Below are 19,361 nucleotides of genomic sequence, written 5' to 3'. Positions count from 1 at the left end.
GATGTGTCTCATAGCTATGGCAGTTTCCAGTCCTTTCCTTTAAGACCCTTTTAGATTTGTACCTGTTTATAGCAGTAGTGCTTAATGAGTAATGTTTAGAGGTGCGCTGCAGTCAAGATGATGTCATTCAGCTGCCTGCCTCTTAACAAAAGGATCTGTGAGAGGACTTCTATTACAGGAAGCAGTTACTGAAGATTGGAAGTACTATGAAACATAAGAAAATGCGTAGATGGAAATTGTACTAATCTTTAGAATGCAGCAGCATTGTAAGAATGCTGCTTAGAACAACCTGGTTGAGTGTTTCCGCATCTCTTCTTCCAAGAGTCTGTAGATGTGACAATTATTTTTTTCAGAGGAGGCATTAGGGATGGTAGGGTAAAGGCAGTATATTCTCCTGAATAACAGCTGATAAAGTCTCTTCCTAAAGTGATTTTTATGTTGTCTTCCCTTTTCTCCAGATATTGAAGACCTACCGCCCACAGTCCAAGAAAAGCTATTTGATGAAGTACTTGATAGAGATGTTCAGAAAGGTAAAGTCTCCTGACTGGTCTCTCTCCCTGCCATTAAGGAATATTCATCTCCATAAATACGTTTTAAAAAGTAGATCTGTGTGCATATGTTGCTTTGTTGCCTGAAGTTCTGTTCTGTGTTAATATCCACTCTGAAATTTTGTTTCATATTTCCATTCTGTCCAAGAGGCAGGGTAGGAATGAAGTCTTAGTAGTTATGTTCATAATGCATCTTCTGGATTAAAGTTTTCTGGGTGTTTTTAAAGCTTTACAGCTAAAGCTTTAAGCTCTTCACAGAAAACCTAACAATTTTTCTGCTTCAGCAGTGATCCTAAAGCAATTGATGTGATGTTCTTTAAGGCTTGTGTACATTTTTCTTTCTTGACAGTATATATAGCCCAAGGAAGCAAGTGCCTTTAGCTGCTGTACTTCACCTGTCTTTGTAGTATGACAAAAATACAGCTTTGTTCATGTAGATAGATTGAGATTATGCTATTAACATGCTGTCCAGTTTGAGACTTCAAATTCGGTTTCAAGACCCCCTCTTGTTACAGAGCTCGAAGAGGAATCTCCTATTATCAACTGGTCACTGGAATTGGGTACACGCTTGGACAGCAGATTATATGCACTTTGGAATCGGACTGCAGGGGACTGCCTGCTCGATTCAGTCCTGCAAGCCACTTGGGGCATTTATGACAAGGATTCAGTGCTGCGGAAAGCCCTTCACGACAGTTTACATGACTGCTCACATTGGTAAGTTAGTTCCTGTGCCACCCTTACACATAGCTTTTCACAGCTGTATTTAAAAAACCAACAAAGCAAAACCAATCAACATAAACACAACTGTGTGGATCCAGAGTGTTGAGTCAGTGTGATTCACGTGGTGATCTGTTCTAGCTTCTTTTAAATGCAAAGCACTGGGAAGTTGGGCATCCTGACGTCAGTGATTGCGATCTTCACCCAGCAGCACATAAAACAAAGTGAAATACTTGGTGCTGTGTGCTTGTCAGCATGTTCTGACCACAGTTAAAACTGGAATTTCTGTGTACGTGCAGTGTAAATTGTGCATGTGCTCCATCTCCCTGCTGTTGGGAAATAGTTTGCAGAAAATTATGTTGAAAAATAGCCTTTGATTCCTATATACACCTCTCAGTATTTTCATTCTATCTGCTTAGTTGCAGCTTTACTTGGTACTGCTTTTTGTTCCTGTGCTGTCTGCTAAAGCAATGGCAGCAAAGCACTGTGGTGACACTTAGCTAGTGCTGTCACTTGGCCGTAGAAGTGATTTATCTTCCTGAGTTAACTTTTGCTGTTTTACACTGGCAGCCTTCTTTAATCCAGTACTGTGTTTTGCCACTGTTGGAAGAGAAATATTTGCAGTCAGAGCCTGGCTGGTCTGTGCCAGCTCAAGTGTGCAGTGGGACTAAAGCAGGGCATTGATAAAGGCTAATATAAGACACAGGAGATTAGATTTCATATGTTCTTGTCATCGAGGACAAGAGAAGCTCTGTCAGCTGGCATAGTAGGGAGGAAGCCTGTCCCCTTTCTCAGGAAGGCAACAAAGGCTGCTTTCGGGGGTACCTCTAAGGAAATGTTGTGATTGCTGCTCCCAGCTACTTGCTGTTTTGACTTGAAACTTAGAGAATTAGTATCTAGAGCTGGATTCAGTCATGTGGTGCTTTTCAAGCTGTTTTCCTGGGATCCTGTCTCCCAAAGAGCTCTGTCACTACTTGAGAATTGTTTATAGTGGAATGTGCATCTCAACCACGCAGGAATGTCCCTGGCATCAGAGGCAGTTCCACTAAGGCCAGAACAGCAACTTATGATAGATCAGGTTTTGTTCTTTATGGTAACAAGGCAAAGCATGGTATCTAAACACACGCTGCAGATGATTGAGTTTTAAACCAGTCTTTCAAACTGTAAGTGCTGACTTCTGTTGACTGTTGTGTCAAACAAAATGCTCGTTATTTAGAATATATTCAGTCTGGTTAATCTTCTTAGTTCATGTTCTGTGCAGAAGCTGTATTCTCCTCTGCATTTACTTAACAGTGCTTTCAGTGAGGACCATATAAACCAGATTAAAATATAGTACAAGCCCCCCCATCATTGTTTAAATGCTGTTGCCTGCCTTCAGTCTATGTAATCTTATTTGCTGGTTGGTTGCTAAAAAAAATTAGCACTGGTTCTAAGACAAACCTCTACAGAACGACATCCTTAATAGGACTTGGTCTGCCTCTGGGTGGAAGTTCTTGAAGAGTCAACTGGCATTTTTGTGGTGATAATACATCAGGCTTGAGCCATAATTCCTTTAAAAAAATCCAGATGGAGGTTGTGAGAACTCAGTGAAATTCTGCTGCACCAAAATCATTCTGCACATCCTATACATGCTGCATGGGTTGAGTGGGAAGATGCTATTAACTCCAAACTTCTTGGGCTGGACATGTAGCACTTAGGAAGGGATGCTGCTGTCTCTGGCTTTAATGGTGGTTGCTGAAGGAATAGGCTCCTAACTGCAATCACGAGTCTCAACAATAATACCTTTTTATCTACTGGAATTGCTCTCTAAAGTCTTCACAAAGGTACTTAAAAACAAATTTAGTTCAGTCAGAACATCCAAGTGTTTGTTATTTTGTTATGTTTGTTCAAATGCTGAACAAGGAAGTGTGTGGTTGAGACAGTCTGGTGCTCAGAAACAGCTTGACAGTGAAGTTCCCAGAGTTGTCCTTCACTGACATCTAAACACCTTCACTTTTTTTTTCAGTTTACTCTGGCAGATACTTTGATTTCTCCCTCTTTGTATTCCATTGCTAGCTTTAGGTGGAGAATGCAAGTTGGCTTACAGATATATTCATTCCTCTTGTGTTAACTTGAACAAAATCAAGATCTTGAGGCCTTGCTACAGGGTTATCAGAAGAGCCTTCTGTGGGGTGATGTCCCTGACCACATGGCGAACCCCAAGAAGCTGCTCTAGGAAAACTTTCACAGTATTTCATAGTTTGTGTGTTGACTTTTGTTTGCTGTTAAGCAGCACAATAAAATCAAACTTCTCTCAGGTTCTCTTAGCTAAAAAGTTTCAGAAGTTGGCATATGCTGCTGAATATGTAAGCCAATTTTCTTTGTGATGATTAAGAAAGAGAAAACGCTGAGAGTAAACTAGCATATAAAATGCAAGTTTTTAACAGAAGTTAAAGCTGTAGGACTTTAAATAAATAAATATAGGATCAATTGTATTTTCTGGTACTTGATGCTTTTAATTCCGTGCAGTTTTACACCTTTTCCATGTATCATTCCCTTACTTTCTGAATCAGAAGCTGACATCAAATAGACTGGTTAGGAGGCAGAATCTGCTTTAAGATGATATATTTTGGTGTTCATTGGCACATGGTGTGGCAAAGGAAGAGAATATCTGTGTTGCTCGCATGAGAAGCATGGGTAACTTCCCTTACATGAAATGGAATGTCTTGGTTTTGTTTGCTGCAGATCAACACTTAAAAACAGTTAAGGCTAAATATGACTTCATAAAAGCTATTATAAATGTATCAAATGAGCAAGGAGCCTCTTAGGAGCTCGTATCTACTATGGTGTGTTTGCTGTAGGTATGTGATCCCCAGTGGTTTCTTAAATGAGGATTGGCAAAATGGAGTCTCACACAGATCTCAATAGATATCTATTGTCCTTATGCTCTTTTTTTCCTCTCCCATTCCTTACAGATTTGGGTTAATGGAGTACAAGGGCTGGTACTGCTACCAGGCATGCAGTGACCTTTACCTTTTTCTCTCTCTCTCTCTTTCCCTTCTCTCTTACCCCCAATTTTTTTAGGTTCTACACGCGCTGGAAAGACTGGGAATCGTGGTATTCCCAAAGCTTTGGTTTACATTTCTCATTGCGAGAGGAGCAGTGGCAGGAAGATTGGGCATTCATACTCTCTCTTGCAAGCCAGGTAAGAGAAATTCTTCATTAATTTGCTGTTTGAAAGGGCATGTTGATCTTTCTGAAAAGAAATTTCCACAACTCAGACTGTTATTGAGGAATGAGATTTTTCTGTTGCAAAGACAAACATCCCTCTTAAGCCAGCAATATTAAATGATTACTGAGTAATAATTGCCAGGCTCTTCCTGGCAAGTGAATGTAAAAATGTGATTGTTGAGCTTGCCTTTGAACAGCATGGCGTGGAAAAAGCCTGGTTCCATTGGTGTTCAAGCACAGTCTGTAGAGTAAACTGATTTGTGATCACACACCTAGAATGTACCCCCACATCTCTGAGTTACACTGGTGAAACTTTGGCACGCTGATACTTTGCAGCTCCCCTGCAAAATGAGATTTACATTTCAGTATGCTTCCAACCACAGGAACATTCTTAGCTCCCCTTTTGAATGGTACACGTGATATTTGTAGCTGTTTTCCTGCCATTTGATTTGGATGTGATCTTTTCCTGTCATCAGAAGATACTTACCTTCAGCTTTCTCCAGATGAGCGAATTATTTTAGACTAAATATTTTGCAGTGCTTCGTGGCTTACTGAAGGATGAGATGTGTTATTTGGAAGATAGGAGGAAGAATTATTACAGACAGATTAAGTTCCTTTGCACGCTGAAGTGCTTCTGCTTATCTCCATCTGATATGCAGTAGTCTTACACTCTTTCATTTTTTTTCTAGATAACCCTTACAAGCATTTTCTGTCTCCTTTTGGAGAATAATTTTCAAATTCCAAAGCAGAGAGAATAAGTTGTTTCTCAAACACTGCCTGTATTGTCTTTGTTTCAGCCTGGAGCAAGTTTGGAGCAGACACACATTTTTGTACTTGCACATATTCTTAGAAGACCAATCATAGTTTATGGAGTAAAATATTATAAGAGTTTCCGAGGAGAAACGTTAGGATACACCCGCTTCCAAGGTAAGCCTGTATTTTTTCAAATTCAGTATTAACTAATGCTCAGCTGTAAGTCGTAGGGGAAACTGAAAGAATGACTCCAGCCACTGGGTGGGAGGGGGAGTTGCATTGTAGGCAAACTCTTCTGCTGTTAAAAAGAACAAACCACTCAAAACTTCCAATTCTTCAGTGTATGGTGGGCATGCTGCCTATAACCACAGTTTCAAAAGAAAACATTTTTGCCTCCATTCAGTGTGCTCTTAGCCTGTAATTTGTCTGAAACGAACTGAAAGTCGTGTGGTTCATCCTGCTGTAAGACACAAGCTTAAAATTCTGCCTGTCTGTGCTATTAGTGGCTATGAATGTTCATTTTAGATGAAATGGTGCTTAGCATTTCCTGGAGGGGACTCCACAGCATGCTTCGTAAACGTGGTGGAAAGGTGGGCTGAAGGTGTTTGCGTTGTTTGTATTGGCCTGGTTTCCCAGCAGAGTAGCAGTGGGATTTGCTTCTGCAGCACAGAGTGGTGTGCCTTGTTCTGCAGCACTGCAGCAGGTGAATTGAAGCAGCCCTCACAAAAGTGAAGAGGAATTATCCTCAAAGCCAGAGGTGAAGCCAGTGTGTAAAGGAAGATGCAGAAATGTAAAGCAGGGAGCAGAATGATGAAGTTGAAGGATTCTTAGAACTTGAAGTGGCTGCTTGCTTGAACGCATGCCACAGAAGCTGGAAGAGGAGTTCTCTTCACATGGACTCTGCTGGCACTCTGTTGTGTGAGGTATAAGATTAGGTAACTTGGTTACACGTGATTACAAAATGTTGGTCGACAGATGAGGCCAATCATTTTCTGCAAAAGGAGATTCCATGATGAAGTTGAAAGGCAGTTCTTACATTCTGTGATGCTGTGAGGTGTTAATGACTGAAATGTGGGTGAGATGTAAATACTGGCCTGCTTCTGTACTGTGGTTTCAGCTATCTGGGTTGGATTCTTGCTGCTTTTGCACTCTAGGCAAACAGCCTAGCCATCTTCAAGATAAATGTAATGGTGCTATATTGCCTAGGTGTGTGTAGATTCCTTAAGAACCATATTCTATTTTAGAAGTTAAGTGTTTTTGGGTGACTCACCGACATATTAGATGTTATATTAGATACTTCAGCATTTCCCTATTTGCAGGATTAAAAACGTAAGAGGGGATTGGAAGCATCTGTACATGCTCAGCAGTAAACATAACAGATGTGGAAAGAAGTGCTCAGTCCTGCAGCTGTGTGACTGGCAGGGTGTTAAGGCATTCCTTTGGTTCATCTCCCTTGCTCATGTATCTCTGCCTGACTCCTACCCAGCACTGCCTGTACCTGCACGTGTTGTTTGGTTGTTTAGAGCCTCGTAGAGAACTTCCTGAACCAGATCTAGAGCCTCTTTGTAAGCAAAAATGAAGGTGGCCAGTCCGTACTGAAGAGGAGTTGCAGTGAAGTTAATGTGTAACCTCTGTAACTGCTTACAGTCTTCAGAGAATTGTGGAAGCTGTGTGGCTTGCACGTTTTGGGCAGTGACAAAACATCTTGCACGAGGAATAGGGAGGTAGAGAGCTTAAAATCTGTTACTCTTTGTAGCTTTGTTTCAATTCAGGTGATGGAAGTACAGGCTGGGAAAGAAGAGTCAGTCATACATGGACACCTTCCTCTGGGGTTTTAGTTGCTTCTGACTTAAAGGCTCAGTGGTTGCCAAATGTTTTCATTTTGTAATTGGGCATTAAGGCAAGCAAGTGTAAGGCCTGAACACACTGAAATGTTTTTGCTCAGTGAACCAGGAGGTACCCAGGTGCATGGGCAGCCTCTTGCTAAGTGTGTGCTTCCAGGAACGCAGGCAGATGTTGATGAGCAGTGCTGTGCTTGCTGTGAGCTGCACCAGGGATGCTCAGCAGGTGAACTCAGGACTCCTGTGTCAAATTACCTGCAGTCACTTCTCACCCTGTCCAGCTGCATTTTTGTAGTTAATTTCTGCTAATTAAATGCCAGCAGCACAGCTGAAACCAAGTGGCTGTTCAGCCCTTGCATGCAGAGCAGTGGGCCAGCAAGATGTGTCTCCCGTGAGCGGTACAAGACTCTGCTGTGCCTGTGAGCTCTGCTTGGCACGTGCTCCTGTCTCAGAAGCTTTGAGGCATGCTCAGAGTTCTGACTCAGTGTACAGCCCTTGTCTGTTTAAGATCACTTTAACTGAAAAAAAGAAAGAGTTATGTGGCTTACATTAGAGGTGGAAAAGACTTCTTTAAATGCTTTTCTTAACAGCATGTTTGTAGCACGCTGGACGCTGATCTAAACTTCCTATCTAACCCCTAACCCTCCTTGGTGATCAGACTTCTTCTTCTCCAGGAATTGCTTGTTCTGACCTGGCAACCTTGCTGTGAATCCCATAACCCACAGCCTTCTGGTCACCTCTAGATTGCAATCAGCAGTTCATGCCTCTTTAATTATTTAGGCTCTGACAGCAACAGATCTGTTCACCTGACCTTAAGCATCTCCTGGTCACAAATATACAGCTTTCAGAACTAAACAGGGAAGAAGTGACTGAAGTGTTATCAGATGGGGTTGGAGAAATGAACTGTTGTGGGTGCTGCCCGGGTAGCTGTGAGCCCCTGCTCTGTGCTGTGGGTTTGTCTGATAGATGCAACCTGGGGAGGAGATCAGCGTTCACCCTGAGGGTGCTGGGATAAACATTCCTTGCCCAAATGCTGGTGCTTCAGATGTCTCTGGTTAACGCTTAGCCCTCGTTCTGCGTCTTTTGGGTTTAGCAGGGAGTTGTATGAGACTTGGGGAACGGGATGAACACAGAGCTGAGACATTCCTAAAGATTCCTCCTCGAATCTGGACTTGGTAATAAAGTTGTGACTCTTGTCTGTGAGTCGTTCCAGTTCTTTCAGGTTTTTCTTGATTTTTTTCCAATTAAAGAATGCAAGAAGTGGGAGAGGGCCAAATGCTGACAACTTACTAATTTTTTCTTGTAGAAAAGATGAGTATTAAGCTTAAATAAAACCCCCAAAACACCCCCCTGCCTCATGTTTCCATGCTACCGCTGCCCTGCAGTGCCCATGGATGTTGGAGGAGGAACCCGGTGCCTTGTTGTGCTGCAGCGTCAGTCCCTAACTTGCTGGCAGCAGCTGTACTATGAAAGGTTGCTATGCTACATGTGCACTTAAGTTTATGCACGGCTATTTTTAAACTGTCACAAGGTAAGGGCTGCTTTTGCTGAAGTTGTCTTGCAGCAGAACGCACCAAGAACCATTTTTTTTTCTTCCTAGAAAAGGGTTCTGCTTTTGTTTTGAGACTTGCTGCTCCTCAAGCGAATTACTCTCTTTATTGCTAAAAAAGGAAGGGAGAAAAACTGCAATTCCATTTGGATCCTGTGCCATCAGTGATTTTTTTCTCTTCCTTTTTCCAAAAGCGAGCAAAGCAGTGTCAGGTTCTGGTGGTCGGCCTTGTTTATTTTGGAGACTCCAGATGCATAATTGCTGTGGGTTCATTTATTTGTACGATGTTGATGAGAAGTTGGGTTGCCTCTGGAATGGGCTGCATGCTTAGATGCTGAATGATGCTTAATGCAGTGCGTTCTCTTAATAATAGGCTGCAAGCAGATGCAGGGTTCTTGTTCTGGTAAAAATAGACATAACTGTAGCTTTTATTTCTGTGATTTGAGTCTTCATATATCTTGTATACAAATCTTTACACGCAAAAGAAGCCTATGTAAGACTGCTTTCCTAACCTTGCTTTTGTTCATCGCTGTACGACAGCATAGATTGTAGGGGGGCAGTGATGTGGCCCTGGTGGAGCTGCAATGGCTTCTGCCTCACCTCGTGCCATTGCAGCTCCAGACCAGGTGCCACCTCAGTTACAGTGAATCGGCCCTGAGCAGGGCCACCAAACCAAGAAGCTTTGCAGCATGTGGAACCTGACTGTAGATCTGAGTCTCATCCTTTCTTCTCTGTGTTTGTAGGTGTGTATCTGCCTTTGTTATGGGAACAGAGTTTTTGTTGGAAAAGTCCTATTGCTCTGGGCTACACGAGGGGCCATTTCTCTGCTCTGGTTGCCATGGAGAACGATGGGTATGGCAATCGAGGTGCTGGTGCTAACTTGAACACTGACGACGACGTTACTGTTACGTTTCTACCCTTGGTGGATAGCGAGAGGAAATTATTGCACATTCACTTCCTTTCTGCTCAAGAGGTAAGAACTAACTGAGGAGCTGCTGGCCTTCTTCACTGCTCCTCCTGAGTCGTGGCCTCACCATCCGTGTTCCTGCAGTTCAGAGAACGGCCAGGAATGGGCTGCTCAGATGGGTTAACACTGCTCCCCTCCTCATCACCTGAGGTGATTCTGAAGTGTTGTTCTCCATGTATTTGCTGTTTATTTGTAGGTCTGTAAGCTGAATGTAAATACGCCATGCAGGGTACAGGTGTACCTTGAAGAGACCCACAAATAAAGGCTGACACTAGTGCCAGACTGACATTTTTTTATGGATGCAATAATTATTGGCCAGCATTTACAGCATGGACTGTCTCTTCTTAGAATGAAACACAACTTCTTCAATAACTATAGTGGCTCCTTGTCATTATTATAATAAAGCTTGTATGTGAGAGAAGGGAGGGAATGGATGAAAATAATTTGTCATCCCCAAAAGTGGCCATCCTACAGATAAAGGAGAAAAGAATACGGCCTTCCAAGTTTAGGGAGGGATGTTTGTTTTTTAGCAAGGCATGACATCAGCAGTGTCTTACAAGAGGAAGTGTTTTGTGTCAAATACTGCTGGACTCCTAAAAACTGCTTTGTAAAGCCAGAAGGCTCTTGTAGGACCTGTCCTAATTAAACAGGGTGCCTTCTGGAGAACTAGTTTCTCACAAATGACTGAAATATAGGAAAACTGTGTTGGAAGAGCCTGCTTGGAGAACTCAGAAGGGGAGGAACAGCTGGAGAAGACTTCCAAAACTTTCACATCTTGGTTGAAAAAGCAGTGTGCAGTGGTTTGAGTGGCAGTGACTGTGGGATGCTAATAGTGTTAGCCTGGGAAGGGAGCTGCATTGCTACCCCAGACAGGGTATTTGAGAGTGTGCCATAGAATCACAGAGTGGCCTGGGTTGCAAAGGAGCACAGTGCTCATCCAGTTCCAACCCCCTGCTGTGTGCAGGTCACCAACCAGCAGCCCAGGCTGCCCAGAGCCACATCCAGCCTGGCCTTGAGTGCCTGCAGGGATGGGGCATCCACAGCCTCCTTGGGCAACCTGTGCCAGTGCCTCACCACCCTCTGGCTGAAAAACTTCCTCCTACTATCAACCTGAACATCCAGTCTCAGTTGAAAACCATTCCCCCTTGTCCTGTTGCTGTCCACCCTGTAGACAGCCATTCCCTCTCCTGTCTGTGTGCTCCTGTCAGATATTGGAAGGTGATTTCCAGGAGGTTGCTGGTAACGTTTCAGGCCTCGTTCTCAACCTGTTCTCTCTCTCTCCCTGAAGATAGGTAACGAGGAGCAGCAAGAGAAGCTGCTTCGGGAGTGGCTGGACTGCTGTGTGACGGAAGGAGGCGTCCTGGTGGCCATGCAGAAGAGCTCTCGCAGGCGCAACCATCCTCTGGTCACCCAGATGGTGGAGAAGTGGCTCGATCGCTACCGGCAGATCCGCCCTTGCACTTCCCTTTCTGATGGCGAGGAAGACGAGGATGATGATGATGAGTGATGGGTGAATTTGGAAAAGCAAATTACCAGCACGTAGTGTCTGACCTGGAGTTAGCGTTGTGCTGTAGCTGTTTGTTGTGGAGCAACCTAATTCTAGAAGAAACATGCTGCAAAGGATTGTTCTAACCAGCATGGGGAGAGTCTAGAAGCTCATCTGCTGCGTGGAGAGCGCTGAATGGGCTGGACTACAGTTTGTATAAAACAAAAGAGAAACAAAACACCTAATTTTATTATCAAGACAGAAAAAAAACAAAAACAAAAACAAACCAACAAACACTTTTCTTTCTGATTGTAAATCTGTCTATAAATGTACCGCATGTGGTTGTGTAAGAGATTGTGTAATAGGAGAAGTATACCAGCATCTTAATTATTGCAAAGAAATTTTTCAGATAAGGGCACTTACAAAGCACACGTTAGGTGGATCTCTCTTCCCTCTGAGATTCTTTTACAGTAGAACCTGGCATTCTACGTCACCTTTAGCTACTCTGACATGTTTCTGTGAAAGGCCCTTTCATGTCAAAGCTCACTGGTGCCCGGGTCAGATGGTGAGGTTTTTTTGTTTGCACAAAATATCCACAGCAAGTCATAAACAAAACCACGTTCATTTTACTCATAGTTCAGTTACTGCCGTGCCCACAAATAAAACCTGAACTCTGTGGAACAAACTGGAAGAGAAGCTAAATTTTTCATGGAGTGAAATGATTTGTTTCCTGAAAAAGTCTTCTTGCTTTTTTTTTTTCCCCCTCCTTTCATAGTTAGATTCCTTTCAATATACTTAATGATATTTATTCAGAGATGTGACCTGAAGCATAGGGATTTGATTCCAGTACGTATCTACTAAATGGAATTGTGTGAAATCTGAGGACTTGAGATGTGATTGGGAGTTTTACGTTGTCAGAGCTCCCTTCTTGCTGTGATACAAACTCTGTACTGCTCCATCATTTCTTCTTTCATCAACTCAAACGTTGCTGCAAATGAAAAAACGTCTGTTTCAAGGGTTGCTCCTGGGGCCGTTGAATCCAGTGAGAATCCACTCAGCAGTTCTGATTAAAACAGAGGAATCTGTGCTGAAGTTGTTTCCAAAAGCACCGTGTTATATATTTCTCAGTATGTAACCCTGGGAATTTCTTGCATGTCGGTTGATGTGGCCATACTTAAACTTATGTAAGTTCCTAAGACTGTAAGTTCAGAGTATATTCTCCAGTAGAAATTTTATTATATTTGATAACTTTAGCCATGTAACCTGTAATGGATAAAGTTTATCTAAAAAGCTCACGTAAACACTAAAGGTTAATGCCAGTTTTTACACGTGCAGTGCAATTCAGGTTTTCTTGAAAAGCACTTGGGATGCTGTGGTGGTTCCAAGGAATTTTGCAGTAGATGCAATTGTTGAAATTGGGATTTGGAAAGAAGCCCCATAGCACATATTTTTATGCAGGGGAGAGCTGCGGAAACCCTGAGGAACTTGCTGCTTTTTTTTCTTCCAAATGCTGCTTAGATGGTGTTGAAATGTGCACAACTCCTCCGTAACCTTGGTGATGGCACCAGAAGTACAGAGAGAACGAAGTACTGTATTGACTTAGCGATTTTCCCATCAGATCCCACTGAGGTTCATTAGGAAATGCCTTCAGATTTTTGGGCTGTTCTGTCTCCTCTGATTGGTGCATGTGCAAAACGTCAGGTAGAAGAGTGCATGTTCACTGCAGTGTATGATTGAACTGACAGGCAAGCTGCTGATGCTGAAGAGGTTTTTTGACGCACACACGGCCCCGTCCCAAGTTTGGTATTCTTTTTATTCTTCTTAACTTGCAGCAAAGCCCTTTTCCCCCTTGTCTTGCTGATGGCTAAAGCTGGGCCGTCGGGGAGCTGCAGGCAGTGTGTGCTGGGGTGAGAGCAGCTCTGCTCTGTGCACACCAGCACTGAATGGATGGAAGGAGAAGCTCCTGCCTCCCTCAAGCTACTTCGAGGGCTGTGCGATGTGCCCCCTGCCCCTTATTGTCACAGTAATGTTCTGCTGAAGGAAGTAATGCTTCCTTGTAACATGGAGAGAATAATTAACGTGAAACCTACCCTGAGCCCTGTTCTCTGCCCTGGCTTTGTGTGGGCAGCCTGCAGCATCCCCAGGAGCAGAAGCTCGCTGTGCAGTCAGTGCCAGCTGTGCACGCATGCAGTGCACCCGGTGTGTGTGTAGTTGTGGTGTGAGGGCAGTCCTGGTACTTCAGAGCTCCTGGCTTTCTTAATCACTATTGTTTTGTTCCCATGTGCTGTACAACGGTTTGTTCAGGTGAATGAGCTTCCTGGGTCCCTTTGGGACTGGGGCAGTATCTTCTTTTCAAAATCAAAGTGATCCAAACCTCATGTACTTGTAGATTAAAGAGATGCAAACCCTGCTTTGTGCTAGCACGGTACTCAGTGTATGTTCATGGGTATTCCTGAATTACACACCTGAAAGTTTACAAATACTGAGATGAATTTGCAGATGTCCCTTGCAGCTCATCAGCAAGTTCTGCTCCTTCAGCCACGCACACAAACTTTGGTTCTCAGTGTTGTTTTTCTCATTGCTGCTGTGAGCAACACACACTTTCCTGGCACAGAACTTAGCTTTCGTTGCTGCCTCCTTTACACCTGGTTGGTTTTCTGGTTTTATTTGAACTCCTCAGTGCTCAATCCCTGTGTTCCTTTTGGTTTTAATATATTAAAATTTAGTAATCCTGGCTTCTTCCAGAGTCCCACTGCATGGCTTATGGCAAGTATGACTGGAACAGGTTTGACACTATTAATGAAGTAGGTTTGTGTGCACTTAGAGACTTGCTTCCTTGCTCAGCAACGTCACCCCTTTTTAACTGTTGGTGGCTTCATTTACAGTGTTTGCCACACTGCCATCCTTCAGCAGCACGGAGCTCCCTGTCTGCTGCAGTGTGAACACAGCAGTGTGGCTGTCAGCGAAGTCCCAGGCGCAGATCTGGAGCAGCAGCTTTCAGCTCTGCTCTCCTCACTCCTTGGCTCCCATCTGCGAGTTGCCATGCGCTGCTCCACGTTGCCCGTGCAGATCTCAGCCTTTCTCTCTCCAGGTATCATCTTTGCATCCCATGCTGCTGCTGCTCACAGCCCAGCAGGAGAGGAAACGCTGAGCGCTGGGCTGCTTCCTTCCGTCTTTCGTTAACCAGCATCTCTACTGCTGAGCAGCATTGGAAGCTGCCTGCCTCCATCTGCAGCCACTCCTGGTTTGGTTGGAGTGGGAGGTGGGTGCTGGGGGGAGCTGTGTTGTGAGCCTGCTTCCAGGGGAGGCCCTTCCAGCCCTGCACGATGCAACTTAAAGCCAAGGCAAAAATCCCAGCCGTTTGTTTTTAATGCCATCCCAGACCTCAGCATCCACAGCCCGTTTTCCTCACCGGGTTCCCCCTCTGTGACTGAGCTGTGTGCTGCTCCCAGTGCCTCCCTGCTGTGCTGGGACAACGCAGAGAGCTCTGACCTCCCAGAAATTATAGAAATTTTATCACTTTTTATTGAAAACTGCACCGAACGCTAAATGTCCACCTTTACAATAAACAAATACAGTAACGGTAACACACTAAAACAAAACATACTGCTGATAGCCACTGGTTTTTGTTTTTTTTTTTCTGTTTGGGACAGCTTAAGATTTCTTTGTCACAGAAACAGGAATGTACCCATACAAAGGCTCGAAAGAGGCCATCGTTTTAAAAACAAAAAGGCGATGATTCACAAAAGACTATGAATATAACATGTAACTAGTTGATACAAACCTAATAGGATCTGTTAAAATCAGTCACGTCTAATAACACGTTTTGAAGTGTTCTTGTATAAAATATCACGTGAAGAAAAGAAGACTTTTATCCATGTCTAAAAAAGTGGGTTTTGTTCATCGACAGTCTGACAAGTTACCATAAAAAGTGTTTCCTGAGACATAAGGAAATGCAACATTATTCTTGAACCCTTTCCAGCTCAAGACTTCTCCACTTGATAAAATAGCTGCAGATTTAAAACTGAGAAAATATATTTGAGTACAAATAGTGTGTGAAACGTAATACTTTCTTCTTTCTTTTTTTTTCTTTTTTTCTTTTTTTTTTTTCTTTTTTTTCTTGCATCATTGCAGGGCGCAGATGGGTGCACAGCTACGGTACTGAGAGCTGGGCAGGGAGGAGCTGCTGCCTTGTTCCTCTGCCCTCCCAGCCCTCTGCCCCCAGCCTGGCAGGAGCCCTGCTGGCACTCATCGGCCCCGGGAGGCTGCACAAAGGATTTCATTGGTTTTTTCTTCCGCTGCTAAGCCAGTGTTGGTGCCTCCTACTGTCAGAGGTAACAAGAGTAAGGAAAGGGCTGAAGCCACATCATGGTTTCCTCTTCCATTTCTATGTTACCTTGGTAAGGATTGCTTAATGCAATTGTTTGGAAACAGGTGCAGACACCCTGTTCTTCCCAAGGAAGGGAGGGGAAAAAAAAATCTGATTTTTATTCATGGGATTGATGCACAGATGAAGGAAACTTAACACACAATAACAGAGGTCGATCACTTCGATCCTTAACGTATCACATCTTAGTGAGCAGGTGCCTTCTTCAGGGCTTCTTCCCAGTCTTGGCTGCTATCAGTGTCGGTAACACTGGAACATCAATGATGCATCTGTCCAAAAAATCAACGTTACAAATTTCGTATCAAATTCGTTTTTAGTTCGTGTACAACTTCTTTTTTCCAACGTCTCTTGGTCCCGAGTTTATTGAAGGATGGTGCTGTTTAAAATTATCTGCTATTGCTCGTTGGGATGTTCCCTGTTGTCGCCGTGTTTTGTGGGCTGGTTCGGAGATGGAGCTTGGGAAGGATGTGCCACCGTGGGCAGGTTGTGAGTCACAGGGATGCCCCCGGGCATGATGCCCTCCATGGCTGCTGGTATTCCTCCTGGGGCCACGCTGACCATCCCGGGCGGGTACCTGGGGTGAGGAAGAGAGGCAGCCACCGTCACCTCACCTGGGGACCCAACCGCGGGGGAAAGGGGAGCAAGGGAATGCATCACTGCTGGAGGCCCAGCGCCCAGCCTTACAGCTGGGATGGCTGAGCCAAGATGATTCCTGCAGCTGTAAAAATCCTCAAGCACCTGGTGAGAGCTGCGATGAGGAAGCAGGCAGCACAGTCGCTGCTGCCATTAATGACCGTGGTATTCCATGTGAAGTTACACTGTTCTAAACCAGCCCTCTAGGACTGTCCTGAATTTCACACAATCAGTGTGAGTAGCAGAGCAGTGATCCCACAAGCTGCTGTAATAACTGTGTGGTTTAACTGCCTGAGGAAACTAACTGCTGCTTATCAGCTGGAGCAGCAGACGACACCAGATGTAATGAATGTCATGGCCCCCTGCGCCCTCCCTCTTTGCACAACAACATTGCTTCTCTGCTCCTGGAGCTGGGCACACTCCCTCTTGTGCATCTAACACAGACTGGCCTGGGTTGCAAAGGCCCACACTGCTCATCCACTTCCAACCCCCTGCTGTGTGCAAGTCAGCAACCAGCAGCCCAGGCTGCCCAGAGCCACATCCAGCCTGGCCTCGAATGCCTGCAGGGATGGGGCATCCACAGCCTCCTTGGGCAACCTGTGCCAGTGCCTCACCACCCTCTGGCTGAAAAACTTCCTCCTAACATCCAACCTAAACCTCCCCTGTCTCAGTTTAAGACCATTCCCCATCTACTGGCTTTGTTGTTTTATTTCCCTGCTCTTTTTTAAGATGGGCCTTTTTCCTGCAGTTCCATGAAGCTCCACACTGCCCTTTGCTGGGTAATTCTGTATCACTGACAGACAGCTCTGCACCCACGGGACTGTGTGCAGCTCCTGGCTATGCCTCTGTGGCTTTGGCCCTGTACCTTGACACCAGCTGTTAACCACAAGAAAGGCTTCCTCTTTTGCCAAGACCAATTTCTTGAAGAATCCATTAAGCATCCTGCATGCTCCAACATCCCAAGTATCTCTTGTAAAAAAACCCAAAAAACAAACAAAAACACCTTTTTCCTTGTATCTGAACAAAAATCTTCCCTTTTAGTTGGAAGTCACTTCCCCTCATTCTGTCTCAGCAGATGCTGCTACAGGGTCTGTCCTCTTGTTTCTTACTCTCGTAAGCAGAGAAAGTACTTGGAAAATGGAGCTGGACTAATCCAGCTGCCTTTCTTACAGCATTCCAAGAAAGGACACTGAGTTTGAGAAAGGAGAAGCCAGGAGGAGATGCTCTGCCTGCTGCCAGGAGGGGAGCTGCTTCCATGGAGCGTAGCAGGGCCCGGGTGGGAGGACACACCACCTCACAGTGCAGGTAAATGGATGCTTTCACCATCTGTGGGTGGTTTGGCCTCATTTTTTTGCTGGTCAGGGGCACACACACTGCTCAGGTCCTTGCCCTCACAGCTCTGCTGGGGATGGGATCCTGCGTGCCTCTTCCCTAAGCACAACACAGTGCCTGTGTGTGTGGAGCCTCCCACAGTCAAGCAGCAAGTGATCTGATCTTAGGGATTTTGGTGGAAATCATCAGGCCACCTGCATTTAGTCCTGTATTTGAAGTTCTTGGTTTGTGAGCACGCCCAGGTTTGCAGCCTGTGCATTCTAACACAAACAGAGCAGATCTGCAGTCCCTTTTTCAGTCTGTAAGTTTTGCCCTGCCTGTTGGTGAGTGTGAGTGCTGGCTCGCCAGCAGCAGCATTAGAAAACCTGCAGGGCAAGCCCTGCTTGTGACCATCCTTTTCTCTGGCTTACCTGTATGTGGCACCATTGAGCTCTGGATGGATTGCTTGCTGGTCTATTACTGACCACGGAGCTGTTGTGACAAAGAACTCCTTGTTCACGCAGTTCCTTAGGCTTTCTGGGATGCGCCCTGGAGTCGGTATTAAAGGTAAGCATGTGTCAGGCACCCTGTTGTTTTATTACCCTATAGTAAAGCTACAATTATTCCTTTTCCCTCTATTTGTTACTGGAAACGGGGAGGAAAAGGGGCAGAAATGAGGGCCCCAGAAAGTCAACTGGCTGTCCCAAAGGTGGAGACCTCTCCTGTGCTGCCTTCAGAGCAGCTGCTCCCTTCAGCCCCATTTCAAAGCACAGGGCAGCCCAAAGTGAAGCTTTGCCATCAGGTCAGGGATTAATTTCAGGACAACAGAACCACCCATCTGCTGGAGCATCATCTTGGAGCAAGCTCTGTTCCAGCACCATTTGGACATGCTCTTTCATGTCCCTTCCATCCCAATCATCCTCAGCTTCTAACGTGTCTGAATGACAGAAAAGTAAAGCTGGATTTCTCAGACCTCCCACTGGGAAGAAAATTAGGGTTAGAACCCTGCATGAGGCTACAGAAAGCCACAGCTCAGGGCCCCACAGAAGGGCTGTACCTGTGATCGCGCGCCGGATTTCGGTAGCAGCGGCTTCTCTCATCTCCAGCGACGCCTGCTCGCTGTACCAGGCCGTGTGAGGGGTGCAGATTAAATTAGGAGCATCTTTCAATGGGCCTTGAGCAAAACTGGGTGCAAGGGAGGCAAAAAAATAAATTAGCCGCCATTTGAAAAGAGAACAAGAAGTGTTAAGAATGGCAAAGGGCTCCAGGGCCGCCGCTGGGCTCCCTGCAGGTGTGTGCCATGCTGAGGAAGGGAGCACAGGGAGCTTTACCTGAAGGGTTCCGACTCGTGCACGTCGAGCGCAGCCCCTCGTATCCGACCCTCCTTCAGGGCTTGAGTTAAGGCCTTCTCATCCACCAGCCCGCCGCGCGCCGTGTTCACCAGGAACGCTCCCTGCCTCATCTGGGGGCAGCAGGAAGAGACAAGAGAGCTGGGTGTCAGAGGGCTTTCTACAGCTGGCCCAACGCTGGCTGGCATTGGCAAACCCCATCCTTGTCCCCTGTTTGCTGCTTGCTTACAGGGGAATTTATCCAGGAAAAAACAGGGACAGATGGTGTAAGAAGCTGTTTTGGAACCAGGGCACGAGCACAGAGCCTGACTGCATCACCTGGGGTTTGGGTGCTGACCAGGGCACTCGCCTTGGCCGTTCTTGAGGCAATTACCTGCTTAATCGTGAAGTCGTTGATGAGGTGGTGGTTGTGTTCGTTAAGGTTGCAGTGCAACGAGACGCAGTCGCTCTGGTAGAGCAGGTCCTGCAGTGTGTACACCCGCTGGACTCCCAGGGACCGCTCAATCCCATCCTGCAGGTACGGGTCGTAGAAGATGACGTTGAAGCCGAACGCCTTGGCTCGGACCGCAACCGCCTGCGCCGTGCGACCTGTGCGAGGGGAAGGAGAATC

The 19,361-nt window shown here is 45.3% G+C and overlaps 2 protein-coding genes across 4 annotated transcripts in view; one reads left to right on the top strand and one right to left on the bottom strand.

The window, feature by feature from the left end:
• ZRANB1 (zinc finger RANBP2-type containing 1) overlaps positions 1-12,372 on the top strand; it is a 36,015-nt gene extending 23,643 nt beyond the window's left edge. For both annotated transcript variants that reach the window (XM_052676849.1, XM_052676850.1), the window contains exons 6-11: positions 459-530; positions 1,064-1,262; positions 4,329-4,449; positions 5,273-5,402; positions 9,362-9,591; positions 10,874-12,372. In XM_052676849.1, the coding sequence (XP_052532809.1) occupies positions 459-530; positions 1,064-1,262; positions 4,329-4,449; positions 5,273-5,402; positions 9,362-9,591; positions 10,874-11,092 (971 nt within the window). In that variant the 3' untranslated portion in view covers positions 11,093-12,372. The remainder of the gene's footprint in view (positions 1-458; positions 531-1,063; positions 1,263-4,328; positions 4,450-5,272; positions 5,403-9,361; positions 9,592-10,873) is intronic.
• A 2,201-nt stretch (positions 12,373-14,573) lies between these two features.
• The window catches only part of CTBP2 (C-terminal binding protein 2), a 107,843-nt gene continuing 103,055 nt past the window's right edge, over positions 14,574-19,361 (bottom strand). For both annotated transcript variants that reach the window (XM_052676844.1, XM_052676843.1), the window contains 5 exons: positions 19,125-19,339; positions 18,734-18,864; positions 18,460-18,587; positions 17,834-17,951; positions 14,574-16,032 (listed from right to left, as the gene is read on the bottom strand). In XM_052676844.1, the coding sequence (XP_052532804.1) occupies positions 15,852-16,032; positions 17,834-17,951; positions 18,460-18,587; positions 18,734-18,864; positions 19,125-19,339 (773 nt within the window). In that variant the 3' untranslated portion in view covers positions 14,574-15,851. The remainder of the gene's footprint in view (positions 16,033-17,833; positions 17,952-18,459; positions 18,588-18,733; positions 18,865-19,124; positions 19,340-19,361) is intronic.

Source organism: Tympanuchus pallidicinctus, unplaced genomic scaffold, assembly GCF_026119805.1.
Source record: "Tympanuchus pallidicinctus isolate F22 unplaced genomic scaffold, pur_lepc_1.0 scaffold16, whole genome shotgun sequence".
In the NCBI taxonomy this organism is placed as follows: Eukaryota; Metazoa; Chordata; class Aves; order Galliformes; family Phasianidae; genus Tympanuchus; species Tympanuchus pallidicinctus.
This window is presented reverse-complemented; position numbering and strand designations above follow the sequence as displayed.